At 38.3% G+C, this 17,957-nt stretch overlaps 1 protein-coding gene across 7 annotated transcripts in view; it reads left to right on the top strand.

Annotated features, from left to right (window-relative positions):
• ABLIM2 (actin binding LIM protein family member 2) overlaps window positions 1–13,904 on the top strand; it is a 140,780-nt gene extending 126,876 nt beyond the window's left edge. For 6 of the 7 annotated variants that reach the window (XM_062575291.1, XM_062575290.1, XM_062575292.1 and 3 more), the window contains one exon: window positions 12,136–13,904. In XM_062575291.1, coding sequence (XP_062431275.1) covers window positions 12,136–12,249 — 114 coding nt within the window. In that variant the 3' untranslated portion in view covers window positions 12,250–13,904. The remainder of the gene's footprint in view (window positions 1–12,135) is intronic. The other variant, XR_009958385.1, reaches the window with a different exon arrangement.
• Window positions 13,905–17,957: the final 4,053 nt, after the last annotated feature.

Below are 17,957 nucleotides of genomic sequence, written 5' to 3' on the forward strand. Positions count from 1 at the left end.
AAAAGAAGAAAAACTATCAACTAGCAACAAGTTCCTTTTTAAAGATCAAGGGGTTTTTTGAAAAATTCATATACCAAGTTCATATTTGTATAGTATATTTTGGAATGGTGTATGTTCCTTAAATACTTCTGTGTGTTTCTCGCTTGATTACCTAGCAAGTAGGATTGATTTGATCGTAAGAAAAAGAAAGTCTCAAACCTGTGCTTTTTTAAGCCTGGGGTATAGCAAGGCATGAGATCCATAATAAAAAGCATGAGTCCAGAAAAAGGAGCAGGGAGTTGGAGGGATACTCATCTGGACATATCCTATAAAGGATTCTTTTATATATACATATATACGTCTGTGTATATTAAAGAATAGAGTCTTTGTTTAAACACATTGGGCTGGTCTGAATGGCAAATTGCGTTTTTAAGACAACCTATAGTTTGCTTTGGATGGATCACGCATGTCCTGGCTGCCATTATCAATAACTCATACATTGTCCTCAGCTGGGATTGCTGTTTGTTTAACATTAGAGTTGCTCAGTCTGCTTCAGTCCAGGTGCAGGTCTGTGCCTAATGTCTCGAGAAGCCCAACCACTTCAAAGATCTCATAGAGATTTCTAAAAGAACAATAAACAAGATCTGCTTCAAACCTGCAGTAGAAAAGCGATAAGAGGACCAGACCGATCCTGCTGATTGTTGCACTGTGCATGTGCATCTGCAAAAAGGACTCCTTTGTAGACCGTCTTACATTTATTAGAGATTGGTAGTTTTTAAACAATCAAATTAGTATTTTAGTAGGATTATAACTGCAGGGGCAGTAGCAGATCTACACATTCAAAACATATGCACAGTTGAGTGGCAGGAACAAGCTGTTGCCTTCCCGGCCAACCTCTTCCCCTCCTCCCTTGTCCCTTTCTTTTGCATTAGAGAATTGCTGGAAATAAGTAGCTTTGCACAGAAAGGCAGTTTATCATTATTTCGTCTCGTGGCAGAAGAAGATTGTAACTCAGTTGCTGGCCTGTGCATTCAACTCAAGATTCAGAACTACATGGCTTTGTGGATTTTCACAGGAACAGGCTAGGATTACCCTCACACACTCTGCCTGCTAGGAGAGGATCCACTTAGCACTTTTTAGTATCTTTGAGCTTTTGGAGGGCAACACGGAGAACGCTAAAGCAGGTAGTAAAGGTTAGATTTTGCCTTTTCTTGAGCTACGTTTCATGTTAGCTATAGTGTGTGATTTGATTCTCACAGATCTCCAGGAGGCATTTTCTCTCTTTGAGCAGAATGGTTTGCTGGCTGATCTATTTTGATCCTGCACAGCCAATTTCACTGTTGAAAGGACAGTATTTTGCCTGAAGAAATGGGGAAGGTGATGGCACTGTATTATCTAAAGCTGCTATATTATTATCCACACTCTACAGTGGTTTGTCTCAGAAAAGCTTTTAATACAAAATCAGCATTCTCATATTTCAGCCTTATTGCAATCAGTTTTATAGGTCAAATCTTACCTCCTTCTTCCTGCTGCAGAAGGAAGGGTGAATGTGGTATAGGTGAAAGGAAACCTAAAATCATTGTTTTCTATTGTCAGAGTTGAAAATTGTTTTCTGTTGTCAGAGTTGAAAGTGATCTTACCTTGTCCAGTATGATTAGAAGCTCCTATGCACAATGCTTCTGATTTCCTGATCTACTTAATAGCTATAAAGTGAATAAATTTGCATAAGCTAGATTTATTTTGCAGCCCTCTTGCAAATTGACTTGAGGTGATTTTCTATTTGTGAAATGGAGTTTTCTATAAACAGTGAATGATCTGGCATAGATGTTATGGAAAAGGCACTGCCGTTCATCTCTGATTCCTTATTACAAGGGAAGTCTCCTATAGTGAATGTTCCTGTCTTGAAAAGTGAACTCCAGTAGAAAATATTCGCTCCTTGGGTCAAATTAAGGGAAGCTGCAGTGAAGGCTTCTGCTGATGGTCAAAACGAAGGATTGCAGGAGGGTGAGGTTTTCCTAACTTTGCTCCCTTTGTGAGTATTTTTTAGATTACCACTCTGCTGTGTAAGAAATCTATTTTCAGGCTTAGAAATAATATCTTTTTGTAAAAAATGCATATTTTTCTAAGCCTGAGAGGTATCTGGAGATTAGAAACTCTCCACTGGCAATACATGCATTAAAATAACAGAAATTCTTTCCTCAAAACCACATATATCCAAACACAGAAACACTCATTTTTGTTTGCTTGTTCTAACTCAGCAGTAAGACAGAAGTAGCTCAGTTCTTTGTTCTCCTGGAAGAGATGTTTATGCCAGCATTGAACTAATATATGCAACATTTAGTACCACTTATAATAAATGACCTGCTGATTTTTAGATACATTACAGGCGCTCTAACTTTTCAGTGAATAGCCTGATCTTCATTTAGTATAAACTGATTAGAACTGTGAGGAATTTATAGCAGATAAGAATTTGACCCAGAAATTTTTGAGAAGTTTCTCTTTACTAGGCTACTAAATGGAGTAGTGATCTCATGAGTGAGTCTAAAGGGAAATGATTAAGAACCAATTAATTTAGGTAATGTTTCAATACAGTGAAGTAATAAAACATGATTGGATTATATAATTTGGATGAAGAGGTCAAATGCATCCTCACAAAGTTTTCAGATTACATCAAACTGGGGGGAGCAGAGCCTCCATTCAGAAGGACCTAGACAAGCTACAGGAGTGCATCAACAGGGACCTCATGAAGTGTGAAAAAGTAAATCCAAATTCCTGCACTTGGGACAGAATTATCCCATTCAGCAACACAGGATAGGGTCTGACTGGGTAGGGAGCTGCTCTGCAGAAAAGGACCTGAGGGTTGTGATAAAAAACAAGTTGAACATGGGTTGGCAGTGCACCTTTGCAACAATGAAGGCTAAGCACATACTAGGCTGCATTAGCAAAAGTGTAGCTGACAGGGTGAAGGAAGTGATTGTTCTCTCCAGTTGAGTACTGGTGAGGCCACATGAGAAGTATGGTGTCCAGTTTTGAGCTCTCCAGTACAAGACCATGGCAAACTGGAAGAGTTCAATAGAGGACACGTAGGATGCTTGCAATGCTGGAGCACTTGATGGGCAAAGAGGGCCTGAGAGAGATGACTTTGTGTAGCCTGGAGGAGGGAAAGCTAAGGTATGGGCTAACTGCTGACTTCCACTATCCAAAAGGGGTTGGAGAAAAGGGGTGAGAGAAAACATACTCTTCTCTGAAGTATGCAGTGAAAAGACAGAAGGCAACAGTCACACGTTGCAGGATATCAGGAAAAAAATCTTAGCCGGAAAAGTGAAGAGCTGGAGCAGGTTGCCCACAGAGCCTGTGTCTATCCCTGGAAGTATTCAGAACTCAACTGGAGAAGGTCCTGAGCACTCTGGTCTAATTTTAAAGTTGGCCTTGCTTTAATAAGCTCCATAGGTCCCTACTTTGTTTAGGCTGCTGTATTTCTTCTGTGAACACACAGCCTTAATGCAATAAAATTGCAAAATATGATTCTGAAATGCTTTTTTTGCGGTAGCATTTGAAGAAATGCATATTTGGGTCCGTCTTGGAACATTTTATCAACAGGATGATTTTATTATGAAAAGAGTTAAATATGTGTGTTTGGGGGCAAATGTGCCCTGTTTTGGATAACTTGCAATCATGAGTTTCCAGGGACTAAAACATCACCTTTGGATGGTATAAATTATCACATTCTTTAACCATTATTTTCCCCACGGTGTTCTGCATGGTCTATTCCTTTTCCAAAAGGTGCAAGTCTTACTACAGACACATTTGAAAATCTTGATGACCGCTCTTAGCACTTAAATAGCTTTGATGATTTATGCTTTGGGTTTCTAAAGTGTACGCTTATTATCTTTATCTTATATCAGATTTTCCTTTCCTGTTGTTCAGTCACAGCGATGTGAGTTGGTTCAGTGCTTATACTTCTAAATTGATGGCATGTGCACAGCTGCATAAACTTTTTTTCTCACTTAAAGTTGATTTTATCATAGAATGTAAGATTTCTTACATGGTCGTAACTGGGTAGTTTTGAAAGCAAGCATGGTTAGAATATTCCATTTTGAAACCCTTTTAGTTTTTTTTTCAGTTGATTTTCTTGTCTTTAACTGTTAGTTCCTTTAGCCTTTAGTTCCTTTTCCTTTTGAATATCAAAGAGTTAAAAAAGAAATATTATTCATTCAGAGCTATCAAATACAGTTGAAAGTAACTTATTCCACTTTTGTTTGAGCCTGTTGACTCTCTATTTCAGAAGGATATACTGAAACAATTGCTCAGGAAAAAAATATTCTGGAATGTCAAGTAGCAAACCTTCATCTGCCACCTTTTTCTCTTGTAAACAGAAATCAGAGATTTAAACATGGGTGCGGTCTTGTTTGAACAAAGTACTCATATTAATTCAAACACGGTTTTCCTCCTAACACTACATGTCTGGATCTGTTTTAAGGATGACATTTTTTCCACTAGCTTTTATTCAACAATCGCCTTGGGTTGTAGCCATTTGGGCTGCAACCATTTTAGGAATGGTTTCCAGTAATTTGGCCTGAATTTATAACAGCTCCAGCTAGGAGATGTCATTCATACAAGTTATGATCTGTGTCCCACCTTCTCTAGAGCTCAGATGGGGAAAATCAGGACAGTGCTGGCACGCTGTGTGTTTTGAGACAGAGAAGTGCAGTTTGCAGTTTGGGGCTGAATTTGAGGCAGTTAAGGGCTCACTTTGTAATGAAATTCATAACTTGGCATGGGAAAGTGCCGTTCACTGACTCTAATGGAACTTCACACTGTTTAACTTGCAAAACATTTGTGTCATGTTCCTTATTCTAAGCATATGCTTGTGTTGTGATCAGTGTCGGATGTCTGCCTGTATCAATTTTCAAAGCACTTATGAAAGGAGCCATTGTAAAATGAAAATATGCATTACAAATGACATGATATGTATGAAAGTTAATTCCTATCTGGGTGAAAACTGTGTGGGAGTGAACAGGTTTAGATAGGAGCATTCATATTGTGGATACAGTAAAGCCCAAACTAAGGGAAACTGGAAAATCTGCTTTAAGAACAAGGTATTTTGTATTTAATGCAAATGTGTGCAGAAAGTTTCGTGTTGAATTCAGTACACTTTTTTGGGTCAGGCCCAAAGAACATAGACATATTACCTGAAGCCAAGTCTCTGAGCCCCAGCTGTGAGTCTGGGACAAATACCCAAACAAGCGCTAGCACTAACATCCATGAACTCGCAACAAACAATTCCATTAGATACTCCAACTTAATAGTAGTCTACCTCTTTTAAGATAAAGCTGCACTTACAGGACCTACATTTTTGAAACTCAAGACCCTCTAGACATTTTCATAGTTGGCTGTGGGTTCATATTTTTATTTTAGTGACACTTCATAAGAGGTAGGATTTTAAGTACCCTACAGTAGTTCTGCTTCTATTCCAGTAGTTCTGGAATGCAGCTTCTCAGTGAAGTTGCATGATATCTTTGAGGTACTGAGGAAGATGCATACGTAGTTCCAGTAGCCTTTGCGTATATTTGGGCTTATGTCATCAGGGAGAAATATTTCAGATTCCCTTCCTCAGTGCTTTTCCTGGGTGCTGTTTTGGGGCCCTCATTACCCTGTGGAAGCAGAGCAGAGAGGGTGATCTATGCCTGCTGCCGACTGGGCAAGCTGTGGATGAGCCACACATGCTGAGGGAACAGGCTGTTCTCGGGGAAAGCTCGAGCCCAGGACCCCCACATCTATCCAAGGTTGTAGCTGAGTGCTGTAGTCTAGCACACTCACAGCAGTAGCATCTACTGCCTTATCCCCTGATAAATGGAGTTTCTCTAGATATCTTGTGATGCCTTTTAAAGTTCATTAGGTGGCAACTCATGTGCCATTTCTTAAGTTTCCCTCCTTCTATAAAATGATTACTTAATAGTTTGAAATATTTATTGAGCATGAAGCTTAATTACTCCATAGATGAGAATAACATTCAGTATTCCCATGGGAGCATGGCACATGGCTAATTACAGTTTTATAATTAAGCATGCAGTAGGCTTAGAAAAGACATATCCAAGAAGCCTGCTGAGGCCCAGCAATGGAACCGAAAACAAGAGTGCAAGCAACCGTGGAAGCAAGACAAGGATTCAGAAGTCAGTAGATCAAATTGCCCATAAAATTGCAAGTGGGCACCTTAAAGTTATATTTGGGCTAAATTTGAGAGGCACATTAGAAGGTGATGGGGGGAGAGGGAAAAAATGGAAAAGGCAGAAAGTTATTTTTATTGCAGATTCATTTGGCTGAGACATTTCTAACATTTTAAATTCTAACACAGGAGGTGAGACTAGAGCCCATCAGCAAAGCCTCTGCGCTACCCTAAAGAGATGAAGTTTGGTTATTTACATGAATGCTTGCTTTCATATGGGTAAATCTTCCCCAGTAAATCCTAGATTATTTTGAGTATTTTGTATTTGGAATACTCAGGATTTTGAATTCTGCAGCTCTTACTTCCAGATTTTGGAAGTGCTACAAAGATTCTGAATAAAAATGAATTGAAATGAACAACTTTTTAAAATTATACTCTGCAAAATAGAGTGCACGTCAGTGCTCCAGAAAAAGTGTGACTAGCTGAAGGATTCAATGGAGAATCAAGCAAAGGTAATACAAGGCTCAGCTGTCATTTCCTCTGAACATAAGTTAACAAAACGTAAAGAGAAACAAACCTGAGATTTTAAATCACCATCAGAAATTAGGACCTTGACTTTTCACACCTTATGCTCATCTCTTCCTGACATCCACTCTGTTGGCTTGTTGATTCAATATGAACTTGTGAGGAAGTATATTTTATGAATTTCCTACATCAGGAGCTTTTCACTTGAGGTCTCCCATCCAATTATAGACACATGCTAAGCTTGTGCAGCATGACCTGGTCACAGCTTACTGCAGTGTAGCTCTAAGTTAATTGCAATTATCCCGTACAGTGACTTATTCACACTAATGTTGTGTTCCTAAGAAGTAGTTTTAAAGATCAGTGAATTTCATTAAAAGCACAATTATTCTCAAGGAAAACAAATCTCATTGATTTGAATAAACAGTATAACTCCAGTTAGAGGGTTAGTGGCCTTTTAGCAGGCCACAGAAAAATTGAGACAAGCTTCATTAATTTACAGAAAAAAAGCATCACCATTTTCTGAGTTAACATTGTATGGTAACTATTTGAATATGCAATTAATTACTTTTCTTCTGAGAGACTCTACAGTGAGCACATATCTGTACCACTCATTTAATGACCATGTTTCTTAGAACAGGAAGATTTTGCTTTATAGTGGTTGCATTGCAATAGAGAGATTTAGCTCAGCCCTTAGTCCTATATGTTTTAACATGAAACATTTGTGTTTTAATTCTTCCATTGTGTGTATGTGTGCATTTTACAAAAGCTAATTACAATAGTACAGCAAGGTGTGATGACCCTTCTTATACAGCACTACACCGTATTTTAGATAACATTCAAGTGAGGAATTACGGCAGTAGCATGCAGTTCCCCAGCCAACACATACCTAACTCAGAAAGCTTTCTATACATCGGCGCCTTTGTATCTGGTGTTTCTTTTGCTAGAAGCTAGTTCTAGCAGATTTATTCCTCCTTTTTCAGCCACCTTATTTTGGTCCTCTGAACCTCTCCTCAGCTTCTAATGTGCCTAGCTTTGCCACTGATGCAGAGCAGAGAATTAGATGAAATTTAAGCTGTCTGCATATGGCCAAATTGTCACAAAGGAAGTCAAGAATTGCTTACTAGCACATTGTAAAACACCCAGACTTCCTACGTAAACAAGGCCAGCCCCAGTAAAGAAAAGGAATGTATGTTACTTTTGCTAATAAGTCAGGCCATTCCTTTAATGGCACAATGGTACAGTATTAACATAGCTGGATATTTTAAGCTGCATTCCACTGATCCAATCCCCCCAAAAAAACAAAACCAAACATATTCTTGGCCTTGTAAAGTAAAGCTTTATGCATACATTTTCTCTCATGAATATTCTGCCCTGTTCCATATGCATGATTTCATGATTTTCAATTTCCCTTCTTTTGTTTAACTAATGAGATAAAATAACATTTCTGCATGAGAGCATTTCAGCTAAGACTAATTAACATTTAAATAGTTTAGAAGAAAGATTAATCAATCTTAGATTTCATATAGTCTGTTTTCTCTACTTTCATTTGGGAAGACTTCTAGGTCTTAAAGCTGTAAGGTTTAAGGAGGTTCAGCAATAGTACCGGCAAAAATTAACATCAGACATACAAAGAAAAATATGAACATAAAATTCCCACACTGGCCTATTCCCATGGTGTTTAGACCCTTCAAATATTTGTAGACATTTACCATATTTTCTCTTAGTCATCAGTTGGCCACGCTCATGCATACTTAGGCCTTTTAGTCTTTCCTCATAAATCAAACTGTGCAGCCCACGATTACTTTTGTTACATCTAGCTGAAGTTTTGCCAATTTGATGACATCTTTCTGGGATCAACAATTATTCCAGAACTTGTAATTGCTGCTACTTCTAGGGTCAGTCAAAAAAGCTATGAGCCCATTCTCCTTGAAGAAAGGGCTTTACATTCCTGGATGGTGAAGGTTTCAGAGATGAAAGAGATATAGTGGGAATTACAGTGTGCTGGGCGCAGGCCAGTGTCCTCAGAGAGGGTTCAAACCAAAGGGGAGATGTTTCTTTCTTCTACGATTAATGCTGAATATGGGGACAGCATTGATGGAGTAAGAAGTTTTGCTAATATTCCAGTCTGGTAGCTCAGTGCTTGAGACTTTTCAGGGGTAGTATGTGTAGGAGAATTAAAAGCAAGGAACTGCCTAAATTAGTGGAATGGGAGGTGGATATAAGTGAGCTCATGTTTTGCCCATCTCAACCTCTCCTACTTCCTAGTATCTCTGGAGTGGAAACACAGCTCTGAACTGCTTTGGACGTGGATGCCTCAGCTGGGAAAGATTGTGAGGAGGGGGGAAAAAAGTTGATGCTGATATAAAACGTAACTTTAGTAGGATTAGAAAATTAATGCATTCAAGAAATGAAGGTGATATCATATCTGGATGTTAACAGAGAAACAGACAGCATATTCGTATTCGCTTGGATAGATTTGGACTGAAAGCTTGTTAAGCTTGAGGGCAGAGAAAAATGATAAATGGTGAATTCTGCCTTGGAGAAGAAAGGGGAAGTTACAGAGTTTGTGCTGAGATTGGTGGCAAGCTTCTTTGGGAAACGAAATGTAGAAAGCATTTAGCACCCTGCCAAAGAGGCCTCTGAGCCTGATCTGAGAATCCCTCCAATGACTTGAAATAAAAATCAAAATAGCTCTGATGTGACTATAGCAATTTATAGAAAGACATTTTGTAGTATACATCAAGAAAAAATGGTGAAATATTCCTTCTAAAGTTTTATATTTTCTGTAGTTTTGGTTGACTGGGAAAGTGGATTTACCTGCAGGGTATAGACTTTCTGATTTTCTCGTTGAGCGTGGACTACAGAATTTGCCGCTGCTTTCTCATGAGCAAGGCAACATCTCAAGTCTTATCTACAACCTAAAAAGCAAACTAAAACAAAATGTAGTACACCTTGCTCATTTGGGCTTCTTTCTCAATCTCGCAGCTTGCAAACATGTTCCTTACTTTGATAAATTGGTGAAATTAAGCTTGCTAGATTTTTTCCCTAATATTACCAGAGAAAGATTAAAAAAATAATAGTGAGTGCAGAAAGAAGTTAGTTTTTCTTTCCAAACCCAGTAGAATTAAATTCTGACAATGAAAGATTGTTTCTAAAATATATTGTCAGATGTAGCTCATTTCCCCGGGAAACTTGAACTCCTTTGCCAAATGTGCATGGGGTATTTGTTCCATGTTATGCATCGTGCTTATGTCGGGTTGCTATCATTGGTCAAATAAAAAATGAAGGCTGAGTTCCAAACTCTTAGTCACTGTTGCTCTGAATATGTGGAATCAAGAGGGAAAGAAAGGCTGGTTTTTCTTAAAGAAACCACAAGGGCCAACAATGACCATTCCAGGTAATTAAAGGTAGTGATTTCTCATAGACAGTTTCATTAATTTTCCATATATAATGTACATTGCAAAGATAAACTCAATGTTAGTAAATGGAAAATAAAATTCTGCTTTCAATTTTGTCAGAAAAGAGCTTGGTAAGATAGGACCGGTAAGGATACATCAGTCCTAGTCAATTAAGCCATCGTGGGACTATCACGGTGCGTTAGCACGTTCCTGACACAGTCTTGGCCCATGGCAGCAAGCGCTCTTCCAGACGATGCCGAGGCCCGATTCAAGGGAGGGACAACCTCAGGCCGTTTTAATGAGCAGCACAAACGCAGTCCAAAGGACTCAGTGATTCTCCTTCTTGTAGCGAGCGGACGTATCATCAGGCTGCACGTTAGACCTTGTCTCTGCGGCCCCAGAAACGCCGTGTTCCTCTCTCCGTCCGTCATGTGCCTCTGACGTTCAGCCCTAGCGTTATTCGCATTTGTGAGAATGATGTCGTCCCTAAATCCCCCTCGAGGCCAGCTTGTTGGCATGCTTCTGGAGAGTGAGAGATGTAGCTTAGGTGCATTTTTGAGCCGTGAGGACACTGAACCCAGGTTTCTCACCTCTTGGGAAGCCCTGCAGCCAAGGGGCAGTTAGGCAAAAGGAAGGTGCCAACATCCCCTCTGTGAAAAGGAGGCCGATGTGTAGCTTGTGCTGAGTCCTGCTGTGCTGTGTGAGGCATGTCCAAGCGTGCCCTCCACTGAGCAGCCAGCGGGACCTCATTTCTGCATCCAAAATCTGCTTCGGCAGGCACTGAAGTGCTCAGGCTGGGGCTGCCCAGGCGACCCTGGGAGGAGAACGGCCCCGGGGCAACTGCAAGGCAAAAACCCGGTTGAGGTGGAGGGGGCTAGACTGCAGATTTGGCCTAGGTTTCTAGTGTGTGAGTCAGACCATGTATTTTCACAGGGTAAAGCTGCTTTTATTTTGTCTTTGATTTTTCTGACACATACTACACTAAGCAGTGTAGGCTATTTGATAATGCAGAGGACTGGAATACATTAGATGAGGCTCTGTATGAGGCTGAAGAGGTATTTAAGACAGCATTTCCACAAAACAGGGCTCTGATTTTGCACACACTTGCGTGCAGCAGCTCAACCAACTTACCTATCCAAGGTGCTCAGCCCTTGGGCTGCCACTGGTGGCACCAGTGGTCCTTTCGGAGAAGGAGAGGCTGTGTTTGAAAGCTGCAAGCCATAGTTCTTCTGATTTCACTGAATCCATCCCTTCCAGCTGTTGAATGCTTAACACATGCAGAACTGTAACTGATACTTCCAAAATGCTTGAAAAAGAGCCCACAATTATCAGAAGAATCGTATATGCTGATCATTTATAATTCACGTATTTATATTTTTGCAGCCATCTTTGTGAGTGTACAAGTAATTGTGAGGCAAAGATTATATGCCTTCCTTATCTTCCCACTTCCCACTTCCCAATTCTTTATGTTGCTATTCTCACCTTTTTCTCCACATCTCAATTTTTTATATTGAATCATATTAAAACATCAGATAGAAGCAAGGTTCTTGTCATTTCAAAAAAGCTTTATCCACCTCGGAGTTCTGCTATGAGCCTGTCCCCATGGATAAGCACGTTTTGGAGTTAAGACGTCAGCAGTGGGCTGCTGTTAGTGAATCAGTGTGGTGTCGATCACTCTCTTTAAAGATCAAAGCAAAACAAATCCAACTCTGAAATTACATTGTTATCAATCTCTTTAAAGTCCTGGAATAGCTTAAATTTGTCTCAGTGTGCTCTGCTGTGAAGCCCCATGTATAAATGCATCTCTTCCCCAAAGACTGTGGCTTCTGTTTAGCTGGAACTTTATTGAAAAGATTTTTTTTTCAGAAGTGAGCAACTACTATCAAAAATTTCATTTCCCAGCTGCTCTGAGTTCATTTGATTCATGTGTTTGCTTTTCCAGACCAATATGGGAATTGAAATGCAAATCCTAATGCATTATTTTGTACTGAATTTTAAGTCTTAGGAAGAGGAGAAGTACTCCTATGCATGAGAGTTTAATGATACCTTTGTATTTTCATTTTCAAGAGGCATTTGTCCCCTGAAGAGTTCCAGGAAGTCTTCAAAATGAGCATTGAAGAGTTTGATCGTCTGGCACTTTGGAAGCGAAACGACCTGAAGAAAAAGGCCCTGCTTTTCTAGCCCCTCCCAGATAAAACATGTGCTTAATCAAAGCAGAAAATAGTCTTGCCAGAACTATCACATGCACTTGCTGTTGAACCATTGTCCAGCTTCATTGTGTTATTATGTGTCGGGGGAAATAAAGGACAGATTAGATGGCAAAGCATTGGAATACAGAGAATTTGCTAATTTTGCATGACCAGCTGATTTTGTCAGTAACTCCTGGTCCTACCCAGTTTACAACATGCAGATATCTAGCTTTAAATTTATTGTTGCTTGCAGTTTTTGCTTGATAAAACAGGATACTTAGAAAAGAAGAGCAAAAGGTGTAGCTGTGACAAAGGAAATTCATCTAACATTTTGTTTTATTAAGTCTTACAACAGAGATTTAATTTTTACAAAATCAAGCAAGTAATGAATATAAAATTCTCCAAAGGGAGATCACATGCTATTAAAAATGTGGTAAAAGCCAAAGAAAAGCATGTCAGCAAGCAATTACTGCAACTATTTTAAGCGTGGTACTTTTTAAGAATAAAAGCAAAACTATGGAAGCACCTTAAATCTAGTTCATGTACTTTAGACACAAGCTACTCTCTTAAAGGTCATATTTGTCTAAATGGTAACTAGCTATCTTTAATTACAACACAAGAGTTTTTATTTTATTAAAAATATATTGTGACACTTATACACTTATAATAACTAAAATGTATAGAAACCTACTTAAAAATTTAGTCCCATTCATCAGGAAAACTAAAGCCTTATAGAAAACTGGTTTAAGAGTGTCTGGCGCCAGTAAACTGTGTTTTCCTAATACTTTGGGGTGTTTGGAAAAATTTTTTTTACATTTCATGCTGATAAAAATATCATGTAATCTTAACTATATGTAGATAGATATATCTATCTATAAAATAATTATTTTCATTAATATATGTTCTAAATAAAGGCATTCTTACTTTCTCCACTTTTTGGCTTTACATCCTAAGCCATGAGAACTATGATGGCAATTGGTACGAATTGAAATGGAACAGTTCAGCATAAAATGTAACAAAAAAGCTTGATGTGCTCTATCAATAATATATCAAATTATAATCCAACATAAGTATTATAAATCGCTCATGCATTAATATTTGCATGTTTCTGTAAAAATCAATCATAAAAAAGACCTATGTGATACCAGTGCAGTACCTTGAAACTTTACATTAAAAAACAAGCAAAGCTGAAAAAATCCATGCATTTGATATGAGCATTAGACCTTAATATCTCTTCCAGCTGAAAGACTGTATTAAAATTAATAATTTCATATGGTCAGAAGTATTGTTGCTGACAAAGAATGTTTTAAAGTGAGTTGCTAGTTTTGTGTGATACTAAAAGAGTATTACAGAAAAGTACATTTTTCAGCCATGTGTCAGTATTCTGCATTTTTACTGCCTTGAATGTTTGTACTCACTTCCTACTTCACTATGTCTTTTTGCATTTCCTTAAAGTAACTGGTTAATATATGCACTACTACACACTGGTTCAACTGACCCAGCATTGGAAATATAGCATTAAACATGCCTTCTTCCAACTAACTTTCAAAATCCATGCTGTTGGAAATAAATATTTTCTCTTGACGTAAATGTTTTGTCTGATAATACAATGTTTAAAAAGATCATTAAAACAAAGATGTAACACAATGACTGTGCTAATGTGTATAATTTTTAGATTGTATTGCTGCTCTGGATAAGTTCTTCCTGTAATATAGATATGTAATTTGCATTAGATTTGCCCAGTGAGAAGAAAAAATACTTCTTTATTGTTCAACGTACATCTGAATGTTGAGTACTGCAAAGTTGGTTCTGATTTAAACAATACATCTAGCAAATGCACACCTCACCAATCAAAAGCTGCTTCACTGGCGATGTTCAGTGTACCAGTCTTGACTGGGAGCTCCTGATCACCAGCATACAGTATCTGTAACGCTCCTTAACCTCAGTATAGTTATGTTTTGCCTGTATGTTTTGCCTAAATTGGCTGCTCGCTGAACGTGGCCAGTCCAAAATATGATCAACAAGGTCCACTGATACCACGAAAATCCAAATATAAGGGAGCAAGTGGTTGGAGAATGATGATGAACATGTTTGTCTGACATTGATGAAGACCACTGTTCTCATACATTCTTGGGACATCAAATTGGTTACAGGTATTTTCTCAATGAGAAAAAACTGCAGGTGGATTGAAGAAATTCATACAGAGGTGCAGATCAGGTTTGGCATGGATCTTCGTAAATGGTTTGAAAATTACTTAACCACAGCGGCTATTTTACCGACGTAGGATTTATCCTACATTGCTAGGAAAGTGTGCATTAGTAAGCAACGTGGATGATAACAGCTGTGTTCTTGCATCATATTCCATAGTTGCATGGCAGATTACAAGTGAGGAGAGTTAGCGTGTGAGCTCTGTTTTATCTATCTGTGCTCTTCCGAGCCAGTTAGTTAGGATGTCAACAGTTCAAGTGTATGCTGAAGGTCATTGCCTAATCTGAGCTATGTCAGATGTAGCTCTTGTTTTAGATATCCCCTATGTAGATGTTTTAGCTGATGAACATCAGTTCTTATGACAATGTACAACTGCACCTGAAATTGTACTCCATCTTCTATCTGTGTTTGGTTACAAATTAATTCTTCATTCTGGGCTTCCCTTTATGGTCAGCAAAGAGAAAAAAGCACTTTCACCACATCCTAATGTTCAAAATGAGTTGTACAGATTGAACCTATTTTGTTTCTGCCACTGAATATAAAGAAAGCCTACCTGACTGCAGATGTCTACACTGCAAACTACCTGATCTTAGATGGAATAAAGGCTATGCCTCCTGTCTACAAGTGACAGTCATAAGCCTGTGATCTCACTCGAGGGGTTGAATACCAGTCTCATGACCATGGTTAATTCCTATATCATGTTTCCAAATGACTTTCAAGGCATCAGGCTGGTTGTCTGAATTGCACAGATCTAATAAAAGGCCTTAACGTGGTAATTTTTTGTGCTCATTGCACTATCCACAAGCAAGCACACATTAAATGCCAAACATGCAAAGATGTTTTATAAAACAGTTAGTTTATCAACTTACGTTCCTACTACCAGCCAAACCAAAAAGGAATTTTGGCTTCCATACACAAAACCTTTGCTGCCTCGAGACAAACAAACATTCTTGTGTATCCTGCTTACTTCATTTTCCTGAAAGCTTGAAGTGGTCTGTAGATGTCTGCTCTGTGCATAGGTGGCATAACTCAGTAAACTGTTCTGTTTTTCAGATGATACATGTCAATGTATCACTATATTTAAAGCATCTGTTGTCACATGGTGTACAGACCTTTCCAGTGTAACTTCTCATTTGCAATATGAGATTGTATGCTAGATTTGGTACCAACTAGACAGCATAAAAGGCCCGTAAAGTGAGCAATGTTGTAATTTACTCCACAGCTAAAAGTCTTCTGCAGATCACCTAACCTCTATAAACCAGACATAGCGTAACGGAGACTACAGCAGTTCTGTTTCTAAAATTTATTGTATTTTTCCCACTATAAAATGCAAATTGTAATTTTAGTTATTTAGTCTGTTTTCAGTAATCTAGAGTATCTTATTAAATGTGAATAGACTTACATGCGCATAATCAATGTTCTGGTTTATTTCTAGAGTCTGTATGTTAATCTTAAGTAGCATCAGGAAAAGGAAAATGCATTTTGGAGTAATTACATAACTTTTTGCCAAAATTTTCCATCTAGTAGTGTGGTCCAGCATTGGCAGTTACAAACTGAGAGTCTCACCAAAATATCAGCCATTTTTTACAAGTTTACCTTTAATAGGATAATGTTCTATAGTGTTTTTTTCAAGGAAATGCTGTCTTTCATCATTTTTATATGGGTATGGCTATGCAGCTTGTAAGTATCTATGTAATTCATCAAGGAATCAATTTAGATCTGTATTCAGGAAGCAAGGGAATGCTGTCAGAGATTTCATTTTCATACTTGGCTCTGATTTGTATATCTCAGCTGTTCAGGACAACCCTGATGTATGACTTAATTCTCACCTCATGTACTTTAAAGAAGGCATGTCTCAGTCACAGCAATGAGAAAGCCAACTGATTTCATCATCATAGTCTTTGAGACAAAGGAACACATGGATTTTTGTGGTTGACTTACTAATGCTGATCCTATCTGGCCAACAAGTCCAGATCGGAAATCAGGCATGCCAAATTACCATTATAGCTGTCTGAGAAGGCTGGACATTTTCTCTCTGACCTTCCGGTATTTCTTTTCCTTGTGGTTCAGTGGAGAACTCTGAAGTCTGTAATTGCAGAAACAAGAAAATACATAGTTTTGAGAAGCTACCTGGAATCTGATAATCCTTTGAGATGAAGATTGTTTTACATGAACCAAAACAATACAGCTCAAGCCAAGAGAGATATCTTGTCGTATATGCCTCATTTTGATGAGGAACCACCTATTTAAACTTTCCCAAGCATGATCAAGCCAGGCCATTAATTTTACAAGTCTTTTCGCAGATCTGCAGGAAAATGCTGTTTTGTCTGTCCAGCCTGGCCAGCATCAGCAGCTCCAGGATGATCTGCAGGAAACCAACAACAGGCAAAAGCAACCATTATTCCACATAAACTTGAGGTCACTTGACAATTCTACTAATCAGCCCTTAAAAGAAAAAATGTGTTTATATAGGTATCATATAAATGTATTCCAGGTTTTAAGTAGCAGGCTCACTGTCTCAGCTCTGAAGAATTTACCATCTGTTAGAAGAAATCTGGATATCCTTGATATCTTTTTCAGAATATTGTTAAATTTGTGTCCTCAATGATTTGCTGTTGCATGGAGTTTTGCAATATAATCCCATGTTGAACACAACATCCTTTTTTTATTCAGCTACTTTTTAACATAGACATTGATGCATTAGCACTGTGATTCAAAAGTTCCTGATCCATTTTCTCCACTTGCTATGGAGAACTCATTTATTACATCCTCTTACTCATCTCCCTGAGAACAATCACAGCCTTTTCAAAAAAATTTTTTTTTTGAGAGAGAGAAAAATCTTCCTGCACCCTTGATCGTTCTTCTGTGACCTTCTCTCAGTCCTCTTTAAGGTCTGGTGTACCTTGCGTTCAGGAGGTGGTCTGCCTCACAATAAAGACATTGCATTTCCTTACAGTTCTCTGGCCCAGAATAATTTAGCTGGGAACCACTTAAATAAGTTTGATGACACCTGACAATTCAACCCTTAAAAAAAAAAAAATCCCAGATAACACATATGGGAGCTCATACGTACAATCTTGGCACCCCAGGCTTGGCTAATATGTACTGGAGGCTTTTCATCTCCTAGATAAATTTTGATAGGTGGCAATACATGCAGGACTTTGAGAGGCACTGCATAAGACATAAATAGCATCTAATTGTTCAAGTCATAATATTTTTGGTATTGCATGTCATGAAGATTATATGATTATGTGTTTTCACATTTACTTCACATTCTGAAATTAGATGTATTTATGAAAGTTTTCTTTAATGTGATCCTGCTTACTAAAAAAATTATGGCAAAACATCACTCATTTCACTAAGATATGAACTGGTGTACTACTTGTAACTCAAACCTTAGAAAGATACTTACGCTACATTATGTTTATCAGGCCTTGATTTCCAAACACTGTATGAAAAGCAAGCATTGAAGTAGAAGTATCCATCTATTAA

Source organism: Rhea pennata, chromosome 4 (genome assembly GCF_028389875.1).
Source record: "Rhea pennata isolate bPtePen1 chromosome 4, bPtePen1.pri, whole genome shotgun sequence".
Taxonomy (NCBI): domain Eukaryota; kingdom Metazoa; phylum Chordata; class Aves; order Rheiformes; family Rheidae; genus Rhea; species Rhea pennata.